The sequence below is a fragment of the Podarcis vaucheri genome, assembly GCF_965113315.1.
Source record: "Podarcis vaucheri genome assembly, chromosome: 3".
NCBI lineage: Eukaryota > Metazoa > Chordata > Lepidosauria > Squamata > Lacertidae > Podarcis > Podarcis vaucheri.
In genome coordinates, this window is record NC_138761.1 from 127,852,703 (window position 1) to 127,871,722 (window position 19,020).

General features: G+C 42.4%; 1 protein-coding gene across 2 annotated transcripts in view; it reads left to right on the forward strand.

Annotated features, from left to right (window-relative positions):
• CD2AP (CD2 associated protein) overlaps positions 1-18,710 on the forward strand; it is a 38,182-nt gene extending 19,472 nt beyond the window's left edge. For both annotated transcript variants that reach the window (XM_082215771.1, XM_082215772.1), the window contains exons 8-18: positions 1,180-1,274; positions 3,098-3,202; positions 3,800-3,836; positions 5,063-5,125; positions 7,973-8,132; positions 8,949-9,091; positions 10,062-10,177; positions 10,469-10,558; positions 11,268-11,455; positions 13,391-13,454; positions 15,228-18,710. In XM_082215771.1, the coding sequence (XP_082071897.1) occupies positions 1,180-1,274; positions 3,098-3,202; positions 3,800-3,836; positions 5,063-5,125; positions 7,973-8,132; positions 8,949-9,091; positions 10,062-10,177; positions 10,469-10,558; positions 11,268-11,455; positions 13,391-13,454; positions 15,228-15,269 (1,103 nt within the window). In that variant the 3' untranslated portion in view covers positions 15,270-18,710. The remainder of the gene's footprint in view (positions 1-1,179; positions 1,275-3,097; positions 3,203-3,799; positions 3,837-5,062; positions 5,126-7,972; positions 8,133-8,948; positions 9,092-10,061; positions 10,178-10,468; positions 10,559-11,267; positions 11,456-13,390; positions 13,455-15,227) is intronic.
• The last annotated feature ends 310 nt before the right edge of the window (positions 18,711-19,020 follow it).

Below are 19,020 nucleotides of genomic sequence, written 5' to 3' on the forward strand. Positions count from 1 at the left end.
GCCACACTTGATCGCGGGAGGCTTCTCTCGGCTTATAGTTTAGCATTCTGCCTCTTCCGTCACCCCTTCCCTCAAGACGCTGCTTTCCTGCTGCCATATTAATCCCCCATCTGTCAGCCACCCAGTGCTATTTTTCTAGAAAAAAAGGTGTTGGGACTCCCTTGTTCTCTTAGAATGATAATGGTGCCCACCTGAGAGGTGCCGGGACTGAGTTTCAGGGAGTTCCCACTGAAGAAAAGCCCTGCAGCTGCCCACCTTCTTGGGCCCCATACGCCATGGTCTCCATACCAATTTGGCGGGGGGGGGGAGCTTATGGGTGACAGAAAAATACCCACACACAAACACAGCATTTCTGCTTTATGAGGGTTTCAAGGAAAGAGAATATTGCAAGACAATGTATGCAAGCACATGGTAGGTACCTTATTTTTTGCTCTATAAGACTCACTTTTTCCCTCCTAAAAAGTAAGGGTAAATGTGTGTGCGTCTTATGGAGCGAATGCAGGCTGCGCAGCTATCCCAGAAGCCAGAACAGCAAGAGGGATTGCTGCTTTCCCTGCGCAGCAATCCCTCTTGCTGTTCTGGCTTCTGAGATTCAGAATTTTTTTTTCTTGTTTTCCTCCTCCAAAAACTAGGTGCTTCTTGTGGTCTGGCGCGTCTTATAGAGCGAAAAATACGATATATAAAATCCACATGTTGCATCTTTGTATATCCTCCTTGTTCTCTTTCTTATCCTTTTAGCTCACTTCCTCTATCCTCCTCTTTCTCTTTATGACTCAGAATTAGAAGCCACAGCTGACTATATTTTACTTGCTGCTCTTCTGCTACCAGTGGACTTTCCCCCCACCCCACCCCCCGCCGCCGCCAACTCCAGCTCACCAATCCTTGCTCCCTCCCACTGCTATTTGCCCATCTAACTAGTCTTGTGGACACATCCCTGATGTTCTGAGGAACCACCAACACATTGTTGCCAGCTAAATGTTAAACAGTGGTCTTGTTCTAGGCAATTACATGTTGGATTTTAAAAGTACATTTGTGTTCAATTACTGTAAATTCAGCATATTTTACTAGCTATTTTGTTGCTATCCATCTCCTCAATGTCCTACTGGTGAGCTTTAAACACTGGCATTCATGCAACAGGAGTGCACTGGGCATGCATAATATTTATACTTCTTTTTTCAGCTAAGGAATATTGCAAGACCTTATTTGCCTATGAAGGTACTAATGAGGATGAACTTAGTTTTAAAGAAGGTGATATTATTCAAATAATAAGCAAGGTAAGACATTAATCCATGTTCCTTTTCTGTTAGTTCTAGGCATGCCAAAGTGAAGTTTCAAAAGTTTTTGGATGTTGTCCAGTAAAATTAAGTTTTGAATGCTTAAACTAACAAATAAGTATATTCAATATTGGACTATTCTTGGTTCATATGTTTTATAAGAGACTATGATTAAGACTTCTGTACATCTGAATTGGAGCTTCCCTATATAATTAACCTTTATAATATATATTTTTTGTTTGCTTGGACATACTTCTTGTGGTGGTGGTGGTGGTGATGATGATGATGATGATGATGATCATTCATTAATTGGTCTATTAGACTTGTTTGCCATGATATGAATATGTAAGCATTCACATAAATGCTTGTAAGCATATGCATAAATATGCACTCATATGACAACTCGTGCATCAGTTACTGAAGCCCCAGTTTCTTTAAAGGAAGTGATAATTGCTCGTGGAGAAATGTAGTCTGGACCCAGAGGATGTCAACAATCCTATGCCAGTGACTAACATTCCCTTCCTAAGTGACTGGCCACCTCCAGTCACTCCTGGATGAGACTGTTTTTCTAGAATCATTTCAGTTGAGTTTTAGTATGGTTTTGGGACAGAAACTGCCTTGGCCGCTCTGTGGGATGGCCTCTGCCAAGAAAGGGATGGGGAGTAAGACCCTGTGGATTCTCTTGAACCTCTCAGTGACTTTCAGTACCATTAGCCGTGGTATCCTTCTGGAGGTTTGGGGTAGGAGGCACTGCTTAGCTGTGGTTCCACTTCTGCTTGCATGGCTGATTGCAGAAGGTGGTGCTGTTGGAACGCTGATCGAGCCCTTGGCCTTTATGATATGGGGCCCTGGGGGATCTGGTTCTCCCCCTGCCCCTCATGCTATTTAACCCTCTGGGAGAGGTCATCTGGGGATTTGGTCTGAGGTGTCACCACTATGTGGATGACACCCAGCTTTATCTCTCTTTTTCATCAGATGCAGGTGAGGTGGTAGATGACCTGAATCGGTGCTTGGGTGCCGTGAAGGACTGAATGAGGGTGAACAAACTGAGATTCAATCCAAACAAGATGGAGGTACTATTGGTGGGCGGGTCGTCCACCCAGGTGAATGGTATTCAGCCCATTCTGGATGGGCTTGCACTCCCCCTGGAGAATTAGGTCCACTGTCTAGAGGTGCTTATTGGTCCAGCGTTGTTGTTAGAGGCTCAAGTGGCCTCTCGTAGATAGAGATCTTTTTATCAGCTTTTCTCGCTAATATACCAGCTGCAACCACAGCCAGATGGAAATAGCTTGGGCGCTCTGATCACATTTCCTTCAGAGTGTGGGACTGCCTTCAAGAATGGTCTGGAAGCTGCTGTTGGTCCAGAATAGGACCACAAGGTTTTTAACAGACAGGGTGGTTGAGCCTGTTTTGCCAGCCTATTTCTGGGCCCAATTTAAAGTACTGTTGTTTACGCTTTAATGGCTTGGGACCAGGTTACCTGGGAGATTGCCTTCTCCTCCATATATGCTTGCCTGAACCTCTAGATCCTATTCAGAGTCCCTGCTTTGTATGTTTCAGCCAAATGAGGTTGAGGCAGGTATACAGCAGACTTGGCAGTGAAAGGCCGGTTGTGGGTGCCAGGCTTTCTTAGTCGCTCAGGCTTTTTAAACAGCTGTTGTTTTAAAGAAACAAAATCTGGACTCTCATTGTGTAAGTTGCATTTATTTTGAAAACTGAGCAGTAAATTATATTTTCCTCCAAACTATGTGTTTTCTGGGGGGAAAAATACATATTCTACAACTTTTTAAATTGTTTTTACAAAGAACTGTTTGTTGTTCTAGGATACTGGAGAGGCTGGGTGGTGGAAAGGCGAGCTTGGTGGAAAAGAAGGAGTTTTTCCAGACAACTTCGCAGTTCAGATTTATGAATCAGATAAAGATTTTCCTGTAAGTTCTCACTATCATTTTATAGAAATCATGTACCCCTACTTCAAGGCAGAGATAGAACAAATACTGAACATAGTTAGCTCATTAGTCATTTTTACTCTTTAGGCCTCATTATTACCGTATTTTTCGCCCTATAGGACATACTTTTTACCCTCCAAAAATGAAGGGGAAATGTGTGTGCGTCCTATGGGGAGAATGCAGGCTTTTGCTGAAGCCCGGAGAGCGAGAGGGGAAATAATTTTACCCTGGGGGGGAAATAATTTTTTTTTCTTTATTTCCCCCCCCAAAAAAAAAACCTAGGTGCAATACGGTAATTTCTTTTAAAATTACTTCTTAGTCATAGCACTTAAGTTACAGAAATATATGCAACTCTTGAAAATTTTACAATACCTGTGGCATTTCACAGACTAGTAATGGCACAGTTTGTCCCTGGGTACATCCAGCAAACCAGAGGTGTCCTTAATCCAAGTGCAGCTAACCTACAGCAAAGAAAATGGACTTGCTGGATACACCTGGGGACCATTGTCTAAGTCAGCATATAGCATTCAGCATTATAATTGACCCTCAGTGGTGACTGATATCATGTCCCCTTTGCAGAAGCCAAAGAAGCCACCACCTCCTGCAAAAGGTCCAGGTATGCAAACCAAGATTTTATCTCTTTAACTTTTGACTAAAAGAAGAAGAATTGATTTGGGGCTGGTTCACTGTTCTATTGGAGATACACAAGTTTGTTTCTAAAGCCCTGCCTTTTAGTTTAATATAGTGCTCAAGGTGGTCCAACATTAAAATATACTTAAACACAGTTGACCAGTATTAAAGATCGTAGGGGAAATCTTGCTATGGCTGAGATTGTATGAGTTCTTACCTTACAGTGCGTATGTAAGCATAAACACCAGTGTGTTGCATGAGTTGCTTTCGTGTGATACCTTGAATGTGATGTATCCAACATTTTCCTACTGTTCCCTTTGTAGCAATGCATATAATAGTATACAGTGGTGCCCCGCAAGACGAACGCCTCACAAGACGGAAAACCCGCTAGACGAAAGGGTTTTCCGTTTTGGAGGCGCTTCGCAAAACGAATTTCCCTATGGGCTTCCTTCGCAAGACAAAAGCCCATAGGGAAATCTCCGGGACAGCGGGGAAGCGCAGCACTTCTTCCCCACTGTCCTCGGACCTCCTCCGAAGGCTGGCGGTGGGGCGGAAAGCCCTTCTCCCCGCGCCAGCCTTTGGAAGGCTCCTCCGAAGGCTGGCAGTGGGGCGGAAAGCCCTTCTCCCCGCGCCAGCCTTCGGATGTCTGTCCTGAAGACTTGCGGTGGGAGGAGGGTTTTCCTTCCCACCGCCAACATTCAGAATGCTGTTCTGAATGTTGGCGGTGGGGAGGAAAAACCCTCCTCCCACCGCAAGCCCCGGGAACAGAGGAGAAGCGCTGCGCCCCTTCCCCTCTGTTCCCGTACCTGTCCTGAAGGCTTGCGGTGGGGAGAAAAGCCCTTCTCCGCACCGCCAGCCTGGCAAGCGGTTTCCATAGGAACGCATTAATTGATTTTCAATGCATTCCTATGGGAAACCGTGCTTTGCAAGACGAAAAACTCGCAAGAAGAAAAAACTTGCGGAACGAATTAATTTCGTCTTGCGAGGCACCACTGTAAAGGGTTTTCCATGACCATGTCATGGAATTATTTCAATTTATTATTTTTTTTACAAGGACTGTTGACTTAACACACATTTTGAAATACTTCTACTTTCTTGTGTTGCCTGCCATTTTTGTATAAACTTAAAAACTATAAGGATTCTGATCCTCCCTCCCCCCCCAAAAAAAGAAAAAAACATAGTTCCTAAGTTAATTATTGGCTTTGCATTCAGGTTTAAAGCCAGAGTTTCTGATGGCAGAGAAGAAGTTTCCTCTTCCTAAGAATGAAGAAAAAGGTAAAGGCCAGTTTGATCCCTGATCACATCAAGACAAGAAATGACTGACACAGTAGTTTATAATTTATTTATTTTTTAAATGTACATGGGCAGTGTCTCTGAACCTGCCATGCCTGACAATTTCTCTGTAGTTGACTACTACTCTACACTCCCCAAGAAACCTTCCCTCTTCATCCACAAGGCTCTCTGACAGGGAAACCTTCGCTGCATCTTTGCCAATTCTTAACATTTGGTGCCTCCGCCGCCTGCATGGGCTTCCCCCTCACTAGGGCCTCGTAAAACATGCCATTCTGTCTTTATGCTCTGTCACTCCTCTGTCAACCATCTCAAGGGCCTGCCAACTGCAGAAGCAACACCGGGACAAGTTTGCTCTTCTTGTTTATCCAGTTCAGAGCTAGGAAGACCAGTAATCCAGTGTGGTTTATTTTCCTCTTCTGGCACATGCTCACTGTTTCTCTCACCCCCCACCCCCTTTTAATGCTTCTCTTGAATAAAGTTCTTAATTGAATAGTAGGATTTTAATTTATAGCATGCCGAGTTTATTTTATATTGAGACTTTGTGCTACAGAGGTCTGAGAATTTTATGGAATTACTTTACACTACTCTATTTAAACATTTATAGTCTGCCACTCTGTTAAAAAATGCTCACAGTGGTGTACAATTAAAGGTTAATTACTAAAACTGGAATAAGCCAATTCTAAAACCAGTCATAAGAGAAGAAGTGAGCCCTTAAGGGCAACAGTGGGGAGTCTGCAGGTCTAGTAAGCCCTGCCATGTGTTTTGGACAAACCGCCCCCAGTCACCTAACATTAGAATAGGGCAGAGAGAGAACGGGGGGCGGGGGGGGGCGAGATAGATGCCTCTTTTTTGTGGTGATACAGTTGCTATTTGCCATACCAACCTTAGCTCCATTGGACTGTAGCTCCCAGAAGGTGGGGCGAGTTCTGTTTCAGACCTCAGACTTAGCCTGGCAACTGTGGGATTACTGTATTAGCTACAAGGGCATGCAGTAGTCTTTATTGTTTGATGCTCGTACAATTTTTAAATGTTTTTCCTTATTTTATTTTTCATCATGGTGTGGTGTTCTACTGCTTTGTTTGTTACCCTGGGCTCCTTTGGGAGGAAGGGCAGGATAGTAACTCAGGGCTCCGCATATGTCAAGACCGACAAATGGTGGACTTATGAAAACACAGCATCAAAGCATTATGTGAACACTTAACAACCTTGAGCTGGCATGTACCCCTTCACGCAGGCTCTGTACTTCAAATGTATTTTTTGGTGGCAATATATTGTCTGATGTTCATGTAAACAAAGAAACTATGGGTTCTTGCTCTGCAAGCCAGCTTGTAAACTGAACCTTGGAGAGATTTCAACAGCGTGTAGAAGTTACAAGATTCCACCCTCTTATTTTGGGCACTTAGCAAATTGATTTGTTCTTTCCTAGCAGGTGAGTATCCAAAGCAGCTAGGGAGACCCAAGAGCTTTTAGAACTACAAAACTCAGGTTTTCGAAATTTAGAGAAATTTTCTATAAAGCATTATAAGAGAAAGATTATGGCTTCTTCTTCTTTAGCTCATTTCTTGCTGCCTGTTGCACGTTGCCTGTCATGAACCACGTCCACCCGTTTCAGCACAAACCTAGAAGAGAAGAAGCCCCTTGGCAAGAAGGATTTTGCTGTTGCCTGGCTCTCCTCAGGGACAGCAGGACCCTCACCAACCTACTCAGGAGTAGGGGGACAGGCAAAGGAAATAAATAAATAGCCATGTCTGTTATAGAGACTATGCCATTTTAAGGATGTTACAGTTAATGTAAAATGAGATACATTTGGGGTGAGTTTTCTTCCTTAGGGTTGTGGAATTAAGACTGGTTTTCAGCCAGTTTGCATTTTATATGGAGGTCTAGTTGATAACAAGTATGTTGGATGTGAAACTTGTTTTAGTATTTCTAATTCTAATATTATGCAGCATATTATTATGGAGAAAATTACATTTTTAGGAAACAGTTTAGTATAAAGAGCGATGCAGCAAGTTTGAAGAATTGTACATATTACACAGCCATTTTGGAAGGACTACGGCTTATTGTTGATTCCAGCTGAAAAGTGATAAAGAGCATTTCCTAAAAAGTTAGAAGCCATCAATCAGTTGTATAAACTTGAGAGAGACTCATAGCTGAAATTGACTTTTTACCGGGTACCTGTAGTTGGTGGTTCATAGTATTTCTTGTTGGATATTTTGTATGAGTGTGGGATTTTTTTAAAAAAAAATGTTCTTGATAATTTATATTAAGTATTATATAGATACTATTTATATATATTTGAGTTTCCTCATTGTTCTGATCATTCTGAAATTCTTGCAGTACACATCTTTATCCTTTGATTAAAAGTCAAGGAGTCCATTAGAAATGATGGCTCTTCCTTTCCTCGGGCTCTTGTTGACCCACCTACTGATTTAGAGACCTTAATAATGTTCATGAATGTTGATGTTTGAGAAGTGTAACTTTTTTCAGCTCTTGACTTTCTGGACACCAGCTTCAGTCCCCATGGGACTTTCTGGATCTGAGAATACCGACTAGAAGGGAGTAGTTTGTTGCTTTAGGCCTTAATCCAGTTTTGGCTTTCTCTACTTCTTTCACAGCCAGCCTTGTTCAGAATTCTTCCTAGCAGGGCTACACATTTTGGGGCCCTCTGCTCAGACAGAACACCCTATATCTGGGAGAAGCTCCTAATAAATTGTAACTGCATTGTTTTGTATGATGTCAGCTTATGAAATAGCTAATGGTAGTTGTAGAAGGTCGTTTTCTTCCAGTCACCCAAATACTACTGACAGATATTTCTGTTTTATTTGCCAGATGAAAAATCAAGTTTGGATCAGAAAATATCTAAACCAGCAGCTCCTCAAGTACCACCCAAAAAGCCTATCCCGCCAAACAAGGCAAATAATGCGTTGAGACCTGGGATTTCGCCTTTAAAATGGCCAGATAAACCAGTTGTGCAACCACCAATATCTAAGTAAGTATGCCCTTTCCTTACATGTGAAAGCCACAGAATTGTAGGGTTGGAAGATACCCCAAGGATCATCTAGTCCAACCGCAACCACATGCCTACAGGAAGCCCACAGGTAGAACAGGAGGGCAACTGCCCTCTTCCACTGTTCTCCAGTGGCCAGTATTTGGAGACGGGAGCCTCTGATCCTGGAGGTGGCTGTCATAACTAGCAGTTACTGAAGACACTGCCTTATTCCTTATCTACCCAGTAGGTCGCTGCAGTCTGTAGGAGAGCTCCTCCTGCAAGCTCTAAGCTCTCCAAAGCCCCCTCTGCAGTAACTCAGCAGGTTTACAGTGTGGTTGCCCCTGTTCTGTGGAACAGCATTTCTGTCAAGATATGACAAGCAACTGCCAGCTGCTCTTTCCAGAAGCACTTGAAGATGTTTTTGTCCCAAAGGCTTTTCCCTGCTGGGTAAATGGGTCTTTACCACAAGTATCCATTTGTTAGGGTTTCAGTCTTGCTTTAAATGTAGTAGTAGTAGTAGTTGTTGTTGTTTTACCTGTTTTAAATTATTCTGTGTGTAATTCTCCTTGAGAGAATATTTTAGAAGGATGATGAAAGGGAAGAATCCATGCGCAAGAGGAGAGACTGAAGCAGGTGGGACCAGATCCACTCCTGAGCCTCCAAACCAAGATTTGGAGAACTAGATTCATGAGCCTATTTTTATGAACATGTGTATCAAAAAATAAGCCTTAAATTGTCAAAATTATGCTGGGGGTTTTTTGTTTCCCTATTTTGCTGTAATACCTAATGTTAAATCATTTTCTCTTTCAAACACAGGACAAATGGGGATGTTGTTTCCTGGCGACCAAAATCGGAAATTGAACCAGCAACAAAACCAAAGTTAGATTCTGAACAGTTACCACTGAGACCAAAATCAGTAGAGGTAGATTCAGTTGCAATAAAGAACTTAAAAGAAGCAGGTAAGCTTTAAAAAGAAAGGAAGTATAACTGGACAAATGTTCTGTTCAGGAAAGCTAATGACATAAATGCGTGGGTTAGTCTGTGGCATAGTATGATGCTTGCTTTTACTGCAGCAGGTTAACACATAGACTTTACACCTGGGGTCGGCAGCCTAAGGCCCATGGGCCACGTGGAGCCTCGCTGCCGCTTGGGGACCCCTGCCGCCCGCTCAGCTGGCTAAACCGGGGCGGAGCAGAGCGGGGACCGCCTTCCACGATGCTGGCTCGCTTCCCATTGGCTGCAGGAAGCCGGAAGGAGCACTGGAAATAGCATTTGCGCATGTGCGCATACACACTCCGGCCCACCGCAGCGTCTGCGGGACCGTGAACTGGCCCAAGCCACAAAAACTTTGCCGACCCCTGCTTTACACAAATGAACTCCTCAAGGCGCATAGTTTTCACTACGTGGCAACCCTGCTCATATACATACATTCATGCATCCTTTTGTTACTCAGGTTGCTGCATTACAGATACGGTAAGTTGAGACTTGAGTGGCTGAATAGCTTTTTAATCGCATAGAATCATTTACTTAACACTTGTAGTTGTATATGGTTTTCTAAATGTTTAATTGCAATCTTATTCTGAGAAAGAGATCAGAAAGTTACAGAGTCAGTTGAGTTTTGTGTCTTGCTCCCAATTTTCATTGTCACCTTTATTTTTAATATGGAGTCCTCTTTTAGCATATTAATTGCCACTCTAATCTTTATTTTCTGCACTGATATTGGTAGAATCATAGATTCCTAGAAGGGTAGAGTTGGAAGCGGCCACGAGGGTCATCTAGTCCTGCAATGCCCATCGTGGAGCTTCAGAGTCTCCAGCTGTCATATTGTGTTGATGGTTTTTGTCATATATTTTGACAACATTTTATACTTCTCCTCTAAGATTGTTTTCTGAGCTTTAATTGTGACCTCTGTTTTCAAATCTTTTCCAGAAATTTCAAGTTTTGATCATATAATAGCTACCTCAGATAATTTATCACATCCCACTGCTAATCGGCCAAAGATGCCTGGCAGGAGGCTTCCCACTCGCTTCAACGGCAGTAATTCTGTGAGTACAGGGAACTGTGTGTCTTCTGTCTGTCTTCTGTGTATTGGGGGGGGGGGTATACCATAAATTTAATCAATAATAGGAAATAATAATAATAGTAATAATAATAATACATAGAAATGTCAGGTTTCATAATTCTTTCACTTACAAGTCTAATGTATGTATGAATGAATGTACTAGATGCATATTACAAATAGGAGTAATAGATGGAAATGTGTGCTTTTATCTTTTAAAATAGGTGGGTTTGCTTCACACAGAATGCAGATTTTCCCCTTTTCTTTTTTCCTCTAGACTACTCAGAATTTAAGCATAGAGAAAAGTGGGAAGGAGCATAAAGAGGAGGAAGAAAGTGCCAAAGTAAAGCCACCCAAAGTTAAAAAGGTACAGAATTAAGATGGCTTAAGTTAGTTGTAATAAGAAATCTAATAATAGCAGGTCATAATTTTGTTGTATCCACTCATGTAATATGATTCTATACAGAAAAGGGGTATACATTTATTTTGAGTGGCTCATAGAAAAAGTCACTTTAGCTGAATGTATTCTCTGCTGTTCTAAGTAAAATTTCCTCAGAGTATTAGCACTAACTTTGTTAGCAACATACATTTTTAAAACTTGCTTAGAAGATTGCTTGGGAAAGGTAATGAGGGTCATAACTGATATGTTGCTTTTGTGGAGATGCTCTTTGTCAGATGGACAGAGTTTTAAGAAACGCTGAAATAAGCCTGGCTTTCCACTGTGTGGGAAATACAAGAAACAGCTTTTTAAGCCACTGTCGAGTGGCAGGAGTGAGTCTGTGGCCCTCCAAATGTTGCTGCGCTTCCACTTCCACCCCCCTTGGTTATTGTGCAGGCTGTCAGGGGCTGATGGGAGGGAGTCCCTCAGCTTCTAAGGGCCGCAGGTGAGCCTCCCCTCCCTCCGGCAGCTGTCTTCCCAGGGGTCACTGGAAGTATTTCAAGCTTCACTTCTTTGCAGGGGTGGGGGTCAGCAGCAATTAAGCAGACTTTGCTTGTCCTTCGATATACAATTTTGACAGCTTGCATTATTTGCATAGTGTACATTTACTTATTAGATGACTTCCTTCTTATTTCAGCCATCTCTCTTTGCTCAGCCACTTCTGACTTCATCACCCAGACCAAATTCTTTTGTACTCGGTGCTGTTACTGGGGAAATGAAACTTAAACAGGAAATAGATGAAAGGGAGAAGCCTTCTCTGGAAGACCTCAGGTCCCAGGTTTTTGACCTGCTAGCTGTCGTAGAAACACTAAAGAAAGAACATGGGTAAGTGCTAATTTCACTGGATTTGTAGATGAAAGATACAGCAGATTTATGTCATGGCAAGGATTTTAGCATAGCCTCCTGTATTAATATTATATGATGTCTTAAGGGCAGGGTGGGGAGTGGGTTGGCATCAAGTGGGGATCAGCAGGGGCAGTAAGGGTTTGTTTGTTTGTTTGTTTGTTTGTTTGTTTGTTTTAAAAAAGAATCTATCTTGCATTTTTTTTTATAAAATGGACAAATTGGGATGTGTGTGTGGATATGACCACCCAAGATTTAAGCACTAGCCTGCTAGGCTTCAGCTTTTATCTAGCCAGCATTTTATTCATTTATTTGTTCATTCCATTTAAATACCTCCCAATGTTCCACCTTTGCTCCCTTATGGATTGCAAGGGAGCAGACCTTTTCTAAGGTTCTCCATCGAGACGCTGAGCAGACCCAGGTGTCCTTAGCTTTAAGGTGTGGGTCTCATGTGCCTTCAGATGATACCCTGAGACTTGAGGAAACTATACTACAGTGGAGTCACATCACACATACATTGAACTTGTTCAAATTCAGTCTTAACTTCCTGGGCTCGAGCTGATCTCCAGGCAGAAGTAAAAGCCTGGAATGGAAGTGCAGCTTCTGCCTGGGTCTCCCTCCAGCTCCCTTTTTGTCTTGCTGCTTCCCACTGTTTCAGCTGAGGAAGCCGGGGGCCACTCTGCACCCTCCCCTCCCCTCTGGGGTGTCACAGTGAGGAGGACAGAGTCTGGAGCAGGAACTTGGCTCCCATGGCTGGGACAGCCAGCAGAGAAGCAGTGGTGGGGTGATTGGTTCCTGTGGTGGACTTCCAAGCAATGGTTGCAGCAGAGGAGTGGCAGGAAGACAGGGATGCAGGCTGAAGGTGCAGCTCCATTGCAGATCTGTTTCTGCCCTGTTCTTCTGCCTGCGTTTCTTAGGGTTTGCTTCCCTTCTGTCTCAGTGTCTCTCCAAGGGAGCCGGGTTGCCTCTTGGCTCTCTCTCCTCCTTGCCTCAACAACCCAGGGAGCAGGGAAAGCAGTTGTGGAGAACTGAGGAAAGGCAGTGGAGAAACAAGTAGGACATTCACACAGGGCTGCCCCCTGCTTGCCAGCCAGCAGCCAAGAAGTTTGGCGTTAAGCATTTTTGCACTGCCTCTGGAACAAAACTCCTGCATGTGATGTGATTCTACTGTGCTGTAGCTTGCTCCATACCTCTCAGCCCTTCCTTCGAACCATCAGTCATGGGTTGTTTTCCTTGTTTCTTGTTTCATTGGTTGGTGGTGGCAGTTCTTTCTTTGTTTTTCTGAGGGTGGGTCTGAGCCAAGACAGAGGAAAGCAGGAAGGGGCAGCCTCAGAAAGAAGACAAGCCGTTCTCCAGTGTGCCAGCTCCTATATTCCCACACTTTGGCTGCAATCCCTTACCCTCTTACCTGGGAGAAAGCCCCCTTGAACTCATCAGGACTTACTTCTGTGTAAACATATATAGGATTGTTTTTGACTAACAAGCTGTCATGGGTGCTACTTGTATAAGAAACCCTGTAGGGTAATATTTTAAATATATTCCCTCTAGTGGTAAAAAAAAGGGGAGGGAGCAGTCAAAATGTTTATGGTGCAAGGCCCAGTTATAAAAATGAAATGAGTGTCAATAATGCTCTTTAGTTGCAAATTAACATAGTTTAGTGGTCAGATTTTGCACGATTGTTTAGGAACTATATAAAGCAATATGAATGAGATGGATTTAAACCAGCCGATGTTCTTGCTGATTTAGATCCACACTGTGTAATTCTGGAGGCAAAGCACTTGCGCAACTTTCCTCTGTGGCCGTTCTTTCTGCTTTGAGTCTGGGCACAGTTTATATACTATCAGGTTTCTTCAACCACAAAAAGAAGTAAAATTTCACATGGCAAAATTTAACTAGGTTTGCCTTTAACTTTTAAAGGAAGGAACTGGAAAAACTGAAAAGGGAGTTGGAGAAAGAGAAGCAGATGCGAAGTAACCTAGAGGTAATGTGTTTGAATAAGTTATTTGAAGCAGTAGGAGGCTTTGTTTTTCATAATTCCATTATTTTTAGAAGTTGAGTGAGGGGCTATTGTTTAATAAAGCAGCCCCTATTGGGGTGGGAGGGGGTGGACCGTGGCAATATGCTGCCCTGTGCAAGACCATTTGATGCGCTTCCCACTGCCCTTGCAGAGCCAGGCTTTGGGAAGGAGGTGTGGGGCTCTGGCAGAGTCCTAGAGCCATTTACCTCCTTCCCAAAGACAGGTAAATACTTGCTCAACTTGAGGAAGGAAGCAAGAGGACTCTAGGGCCCTCTCAGAGTCCTCACACCTCCTTCCCAAAGACAGGCAAGCACTTACTGGGCCTTGAGCAGGTGCCCTCCTCGGCGGCATGCCCAGTGTGACTGCATGGCTCGCTCTGTCCTAAATTCAACTCTGCCACTAAAAAATGCTTCACACATTGACTCTATTGTTTTGCTGACGGGGAGAAGAATTCCCCCAAATACAAAGTAGAGACACTAGACTGGATAGGAAACTTGGGGGAACAATAATGGAGCATTGTTTTTCCTGAGATATCTCCCAGTCCTTAGGTTGAAATCCAGGTGTTGCCATTTCCACGAGTGTTGTTTTGAGAGCAGGAAGGGGGGCATTCAAAATGGCTAAAACCTTTTCTAGAAAACTGGGTATATACCGTATTTTTTGCTCTATAAAACTCACTTTTTCCCTCCTAAAAAGTAAGGAGAAATGTGTGTGCGTCTTATGGAGTGAATGCAGGCTGCGCAGCTATCACAGAAGCCAGAACAGCAAGAGGGATTGCTGCTTTCACTGCGCAGCGATCCCTCTTGCTGTTCTGGCTTCTGAGATTCAGAATATTTTTTTTCTTGTTTTCCTCCTCCAAAAACTAGGTGTGTCTTGTGGTCTGGTGCGTCTTATAGAGCGAAAAATACGGTATATGCCTCATTTAAGATTGTTTAGCAGCTGTTCATGACTAAATCATAATTTTATGCTGTATCACTTTGATGTAGGTTTGCATTAAGGAACAGTTTTTTCATAGAATTGGGAGGGGCCATGAGGCTCATCTAGTGCCTCCTGCAAGGCAGGAATCTTGCCTAAAGTGGGGGCTTGAAGCCACGAGACCGTGATTGAGTCTCATGCTCTACCAACAGTGCTAGGTGCCAAAATATTGAGGGGATGAGCCCAGGCTTCTGCCATGTTTCTTTATGAATCACACCTTAAGCTTAAGTAGCCTCAGTTGCAATTAGTCTAGAAGCAGATAATGAATAACATGAAATTATTATCATTTGTGCTAGTGAAAAGCTTTAGAATTATTATTTTTTAAACCACAGTTTCAATACACATTTGTATTCAACGCATTCAGTTGTGAGCAAATATGTTTATCTGCTGGAGTGTTTTATGGTACAAAACCTAACTCAGGTTAGATGCACATTAATTTCACAAAGAGGTTTCAATGGCTGGATGGCTCAATGAATACAATTGAAATTCTTAAGCTTTTCACTAGCCCTACAATAGAAGATACAGAACTTGTGGGCGCCTGATGTTGTTGGCCTGCAGCTCCCCTCCTCCCTGACCGATGGCCAGGCTGCCTGGGGCAGATGGGAGTCGGGGCACACCTGGGGAGGGGGCACAGGCTCCCCCATCCCGGCTCTGGTGATCAGCTTTCCTACCAAAGATGATGTAGCACGTATTTAAGCATTACTGGAAAATACAGACAAAGTTATTCATTTCTGTATTAAAAGTTTTAATGTGTCTCATCCACAGGTGGAAATAGAGAAGCTGAAGAAAGCTGTCATAACGACATGAAAGAGCCATAGGCCTTGCCAGGACTTCAGAGAAAATACAAATGAAGCTAACTTGACTTTTCTTTTTTTACTTCAAACCAATGAATGGGCAGCATTCCATAAAAAAGGATAAATGAATATAATCTTCTATTTAGTGAGCTAAGAGAAGAAAATGAACCGCTTTTTTGTTTCTTAGCAATATAGGAGGGGCCTTATTTCTTACTGTGCTGGAATCGCAGACCTTTATTTCCTTGGTTTGCTTGAAAATACTACTGAATCTGTATAAAAAGAGGGGTTCTTATTAGATTTTTATTGAGCATCTATAGTCTAATTTTTAAGAGATCTGTACTATATATATAAGGCAGTATATCTTTGCAAAGAAACTCTGTAAAGGAGCCTCTAGAGAGGCACCTGGTCTACCCTTGTACTTATTATAGCCACTACTTTCCCCACAATGCTAAAGGGAATATGATGTTTGTATTTTTTTAATTATTTTTTTTTGCATTTCTACCCAGGGTTACACTGTTGTGCCTGTCTGCAGTGAGAGTATTAATAATATGCTGTTTTATAGTTCAGGATGTTGCTGGGAGTTTTTTCTTGCTATGGAGCAGAAAAGTCACGACTGCTTAATAGTTTGAGAAGAATATTCTGTCACTTGCACTAATAGGAGTCATGAAAGGGACTTGGGGTTGGACCCCACACAAACCCCCACACCCAGGTCAATGCTTAATTTCCACAAGGAATGTGGGCATAAGGTTGAAATGGTCTTGTAATTCACCCTGTTGTGCCTAAATATTGCAGCACATGGCATGCTAAGCAATTCTTCACGTTCATAAATTTTATTCTAACACTACAGTATCTTACAGCTTCGTACAGATTTTTAGCACTAATCATAATAGCATTATTAAAATCTTCATGTGACAGTGAAGTGTTTAGAGCTACCCACCTGTTGATGACATGCAATCTTGCCGGGGTTGCTGCTACCTACACTAAGGCACAAGAGGATTCGTAGAGACTGGATTCTTGTGTACATCATAGTACTGCAATGTGCTCCTAAATGAAAGGAGTTGATTTTTTTTTGGAAGAAAAGACTTCTTTTTGGAGTCATTTTGCCCCTCCCCATTTCTTCCTACAAAGGAGGAAAACTAAAAAGGCTCCACATTGCATTCAAGCCAATGCTAAAAATACAAAACCCATTCTGTCTTTTGTTTCTCCTTCATTTCTTTTCTAAAAGAGTATAAAAAGGCAATATTTCCAGAGTGGTTTTTAGTTAACCAAATTAAAATAATGTGAAATCTTAACTTTTCCCGTGTCAGTAGTTTTCATGTTCATCTGCTCTCCTTTAATTAAACAAAAGTATTTTGTCATAGTTGTATTAATTGTTATTAATTGTTATCAAGTGCAGAAATCTGAATTTCTACTTGCAGGTATATCACTTGTGAATTAGTGGATTAAAATGTAGGAACGGAAATGGATGTCTAAAAACAAAATGCCTGTTTGGTTACCATATTGGTGCTTAACTAATGACAAACATCTAATGAATCAGTTGTTAATGGTTTGTGGGGGTTTTTTGTGCCATTTTTCACACTTGCTAACTTACTAGTCAAACCATCAGTCTAGTGCAGCCTTTCTTAACCTTGAGTTCCCAAATATTGCCGGACTCACATCATCCCTGACTGCTGCTGGCTATGGATGATGGCAGTTGTAGTCCAACAACATCTGGGGACCCATGGTTAAGAAAGGCAGATCTAGGAAATCTAATCTGGTACTAATTCATAATTTTTTCAACAACTTTTGTCTTGTCTTACTAGCCAGACCTGTGACTTGTGTTGCCATTGATTCCTCCTCCCACTGAGTCTCCTGGCATGTACAGAGGACGTGGGGAGGAGGGCGTCTGCCCCAGAGTTGGACTTTCTGCAGAAGGTTCAAACGGCACCTTCCTGCCGTTGCTGCTGCAGAAGCTCAAGGAAAAGCGGAGGAGACAGGTGACTGCCATCCTACAGGTTGTGCTTTTGCTGCAGCCTTGAAAAGCCCAAAGGGGGAGCAAGAAGCCATCTCTTCCACCGCCCTGGTTCATGTAAAAAAGAAGGAGCCATTTCTTTCCTTTCCATTGGGATTTCTACAGGAGTACTTTGCTCCTGGAGCTTTCTACAAAAGCACAGTTTGCAGGACTGAAACTGCCACTCCTTTCTTCTCTATTCTCCATGAAGGAAAAGGGAGGTGATTTTGTTTGCACTGCAAGTTGGGCCTTTTTAGAAACACCAGCCACACTCTCCTGCTGTCTCCTGCCAAACAGCAGCTGCTTTCCTTTGCCATAAAAAAGGCTTTTCAAGAATTTTTAGGAGTAGCATTTCTTTACTGCCTCTCAAAAAAAATACCCTCTGTGGAAAAGAAAAGAGGAACAGTTTCTCTCCATTTCTGTTGGGTTTTTGCAGAAAACTACCATGAGGTGCAAAAAGGTTTTTAAAAAAAGAAAAAGGGGGGAAAGAAACAACAGAAGCCCAATTTGTAGGAGGCAAAACACCTTATCCTTATGTTCTTTCTTGGAGAAGTATTTCCCCACAAACAGAACTTTTGGTGGAAGCACAGATACCTGCCGGACTTTGGGTGAGGGCCGGCCAGAACAGAAGAGGGGCCAGTTGGTCTGGGCCTCTGATTTTGAAGGGATGCCCTCTGAGCCCCACTGGCAGAGGCAAAGGAGGACCCTTGGGTAAAGATAATTGGTATTGTAAAGAAAGTAAAGGGCACAAAATATAAATATTTTTAAAAGATTCAGAAGAGATTGATGCAGATAAAAATAGATAGGTGTAGAAATGGGGCCTACATTTGTCCTGTCTGGTTTGGGCCCCCAACCCGTTTTGCGTGGCCCTGGGCAAGGGGCCCTTGCCTCTAGTCCTTACAACCTGGCGGTAGTTCAGCTGCATCAGAAATACTAGTCTGTGCTGTCTCAGATAAATGGGCAATGAAATAGCTCCTCTCTGATCCCAGCTTGTTGAAGTTTTATTCTTGTGCAGAACAAGAAGTGAGTCTACTGGAAAAAAGTTCTTTTATGTGGTCTTCACATAAAATTCAGAGTGTAAGGCAAAATGGTATTAATTATCAGTTGTTGTATGACAGTTTTGTCTGCCTTGAAGCTCAGAGCAGATGAATAGGACCTGACAATCAATGAAATCGGACGTGTTAATTATTAAATGGCCTTTTTTGCTGCAGCAATAAATGATGAAGTGCAATGACTTGATTTCATAATAATAATCTTCTAAAAGATGCTGCTATGAGTATTTTTAGCAATAGAGGTCTCACTGATATGTCTTAAATTAATATTGTATAATGGGAATAGGGAACGTATGCAGACATTCCAAAGAATGCAAGTTATTTCAAGCAGTTATGCTTCACTGACTTGTTCACAGGTGCTGTAAAATTATGCATGCTATTGAAACTCCACAATAAAATTATATGCTGTTAATATGTTATGTGATTTTCCCTCCATAAACATTCAGACCCCTTAGTTGCAATTCAGCTAGATGTAACATAGAACAAAATATTTCCATGCTTTAAAGAGTCCACACTGCAATATGGAAATAATTCAACCATATTGCTACCACTGATATTCATTATTTGTATTGAGGTGATGGCTATTATGGTTCTCTTTTGTTCTGCCCTTTTTAACTGCCATAATATTCTCATTTGGAAGCTATAGAAAGTTGAGTGCAACTTTGGGGGGGGGGGTGTTTCAGAATCCCTAGTGAGAGTTCTTTTCATTTCACTTATTTCCA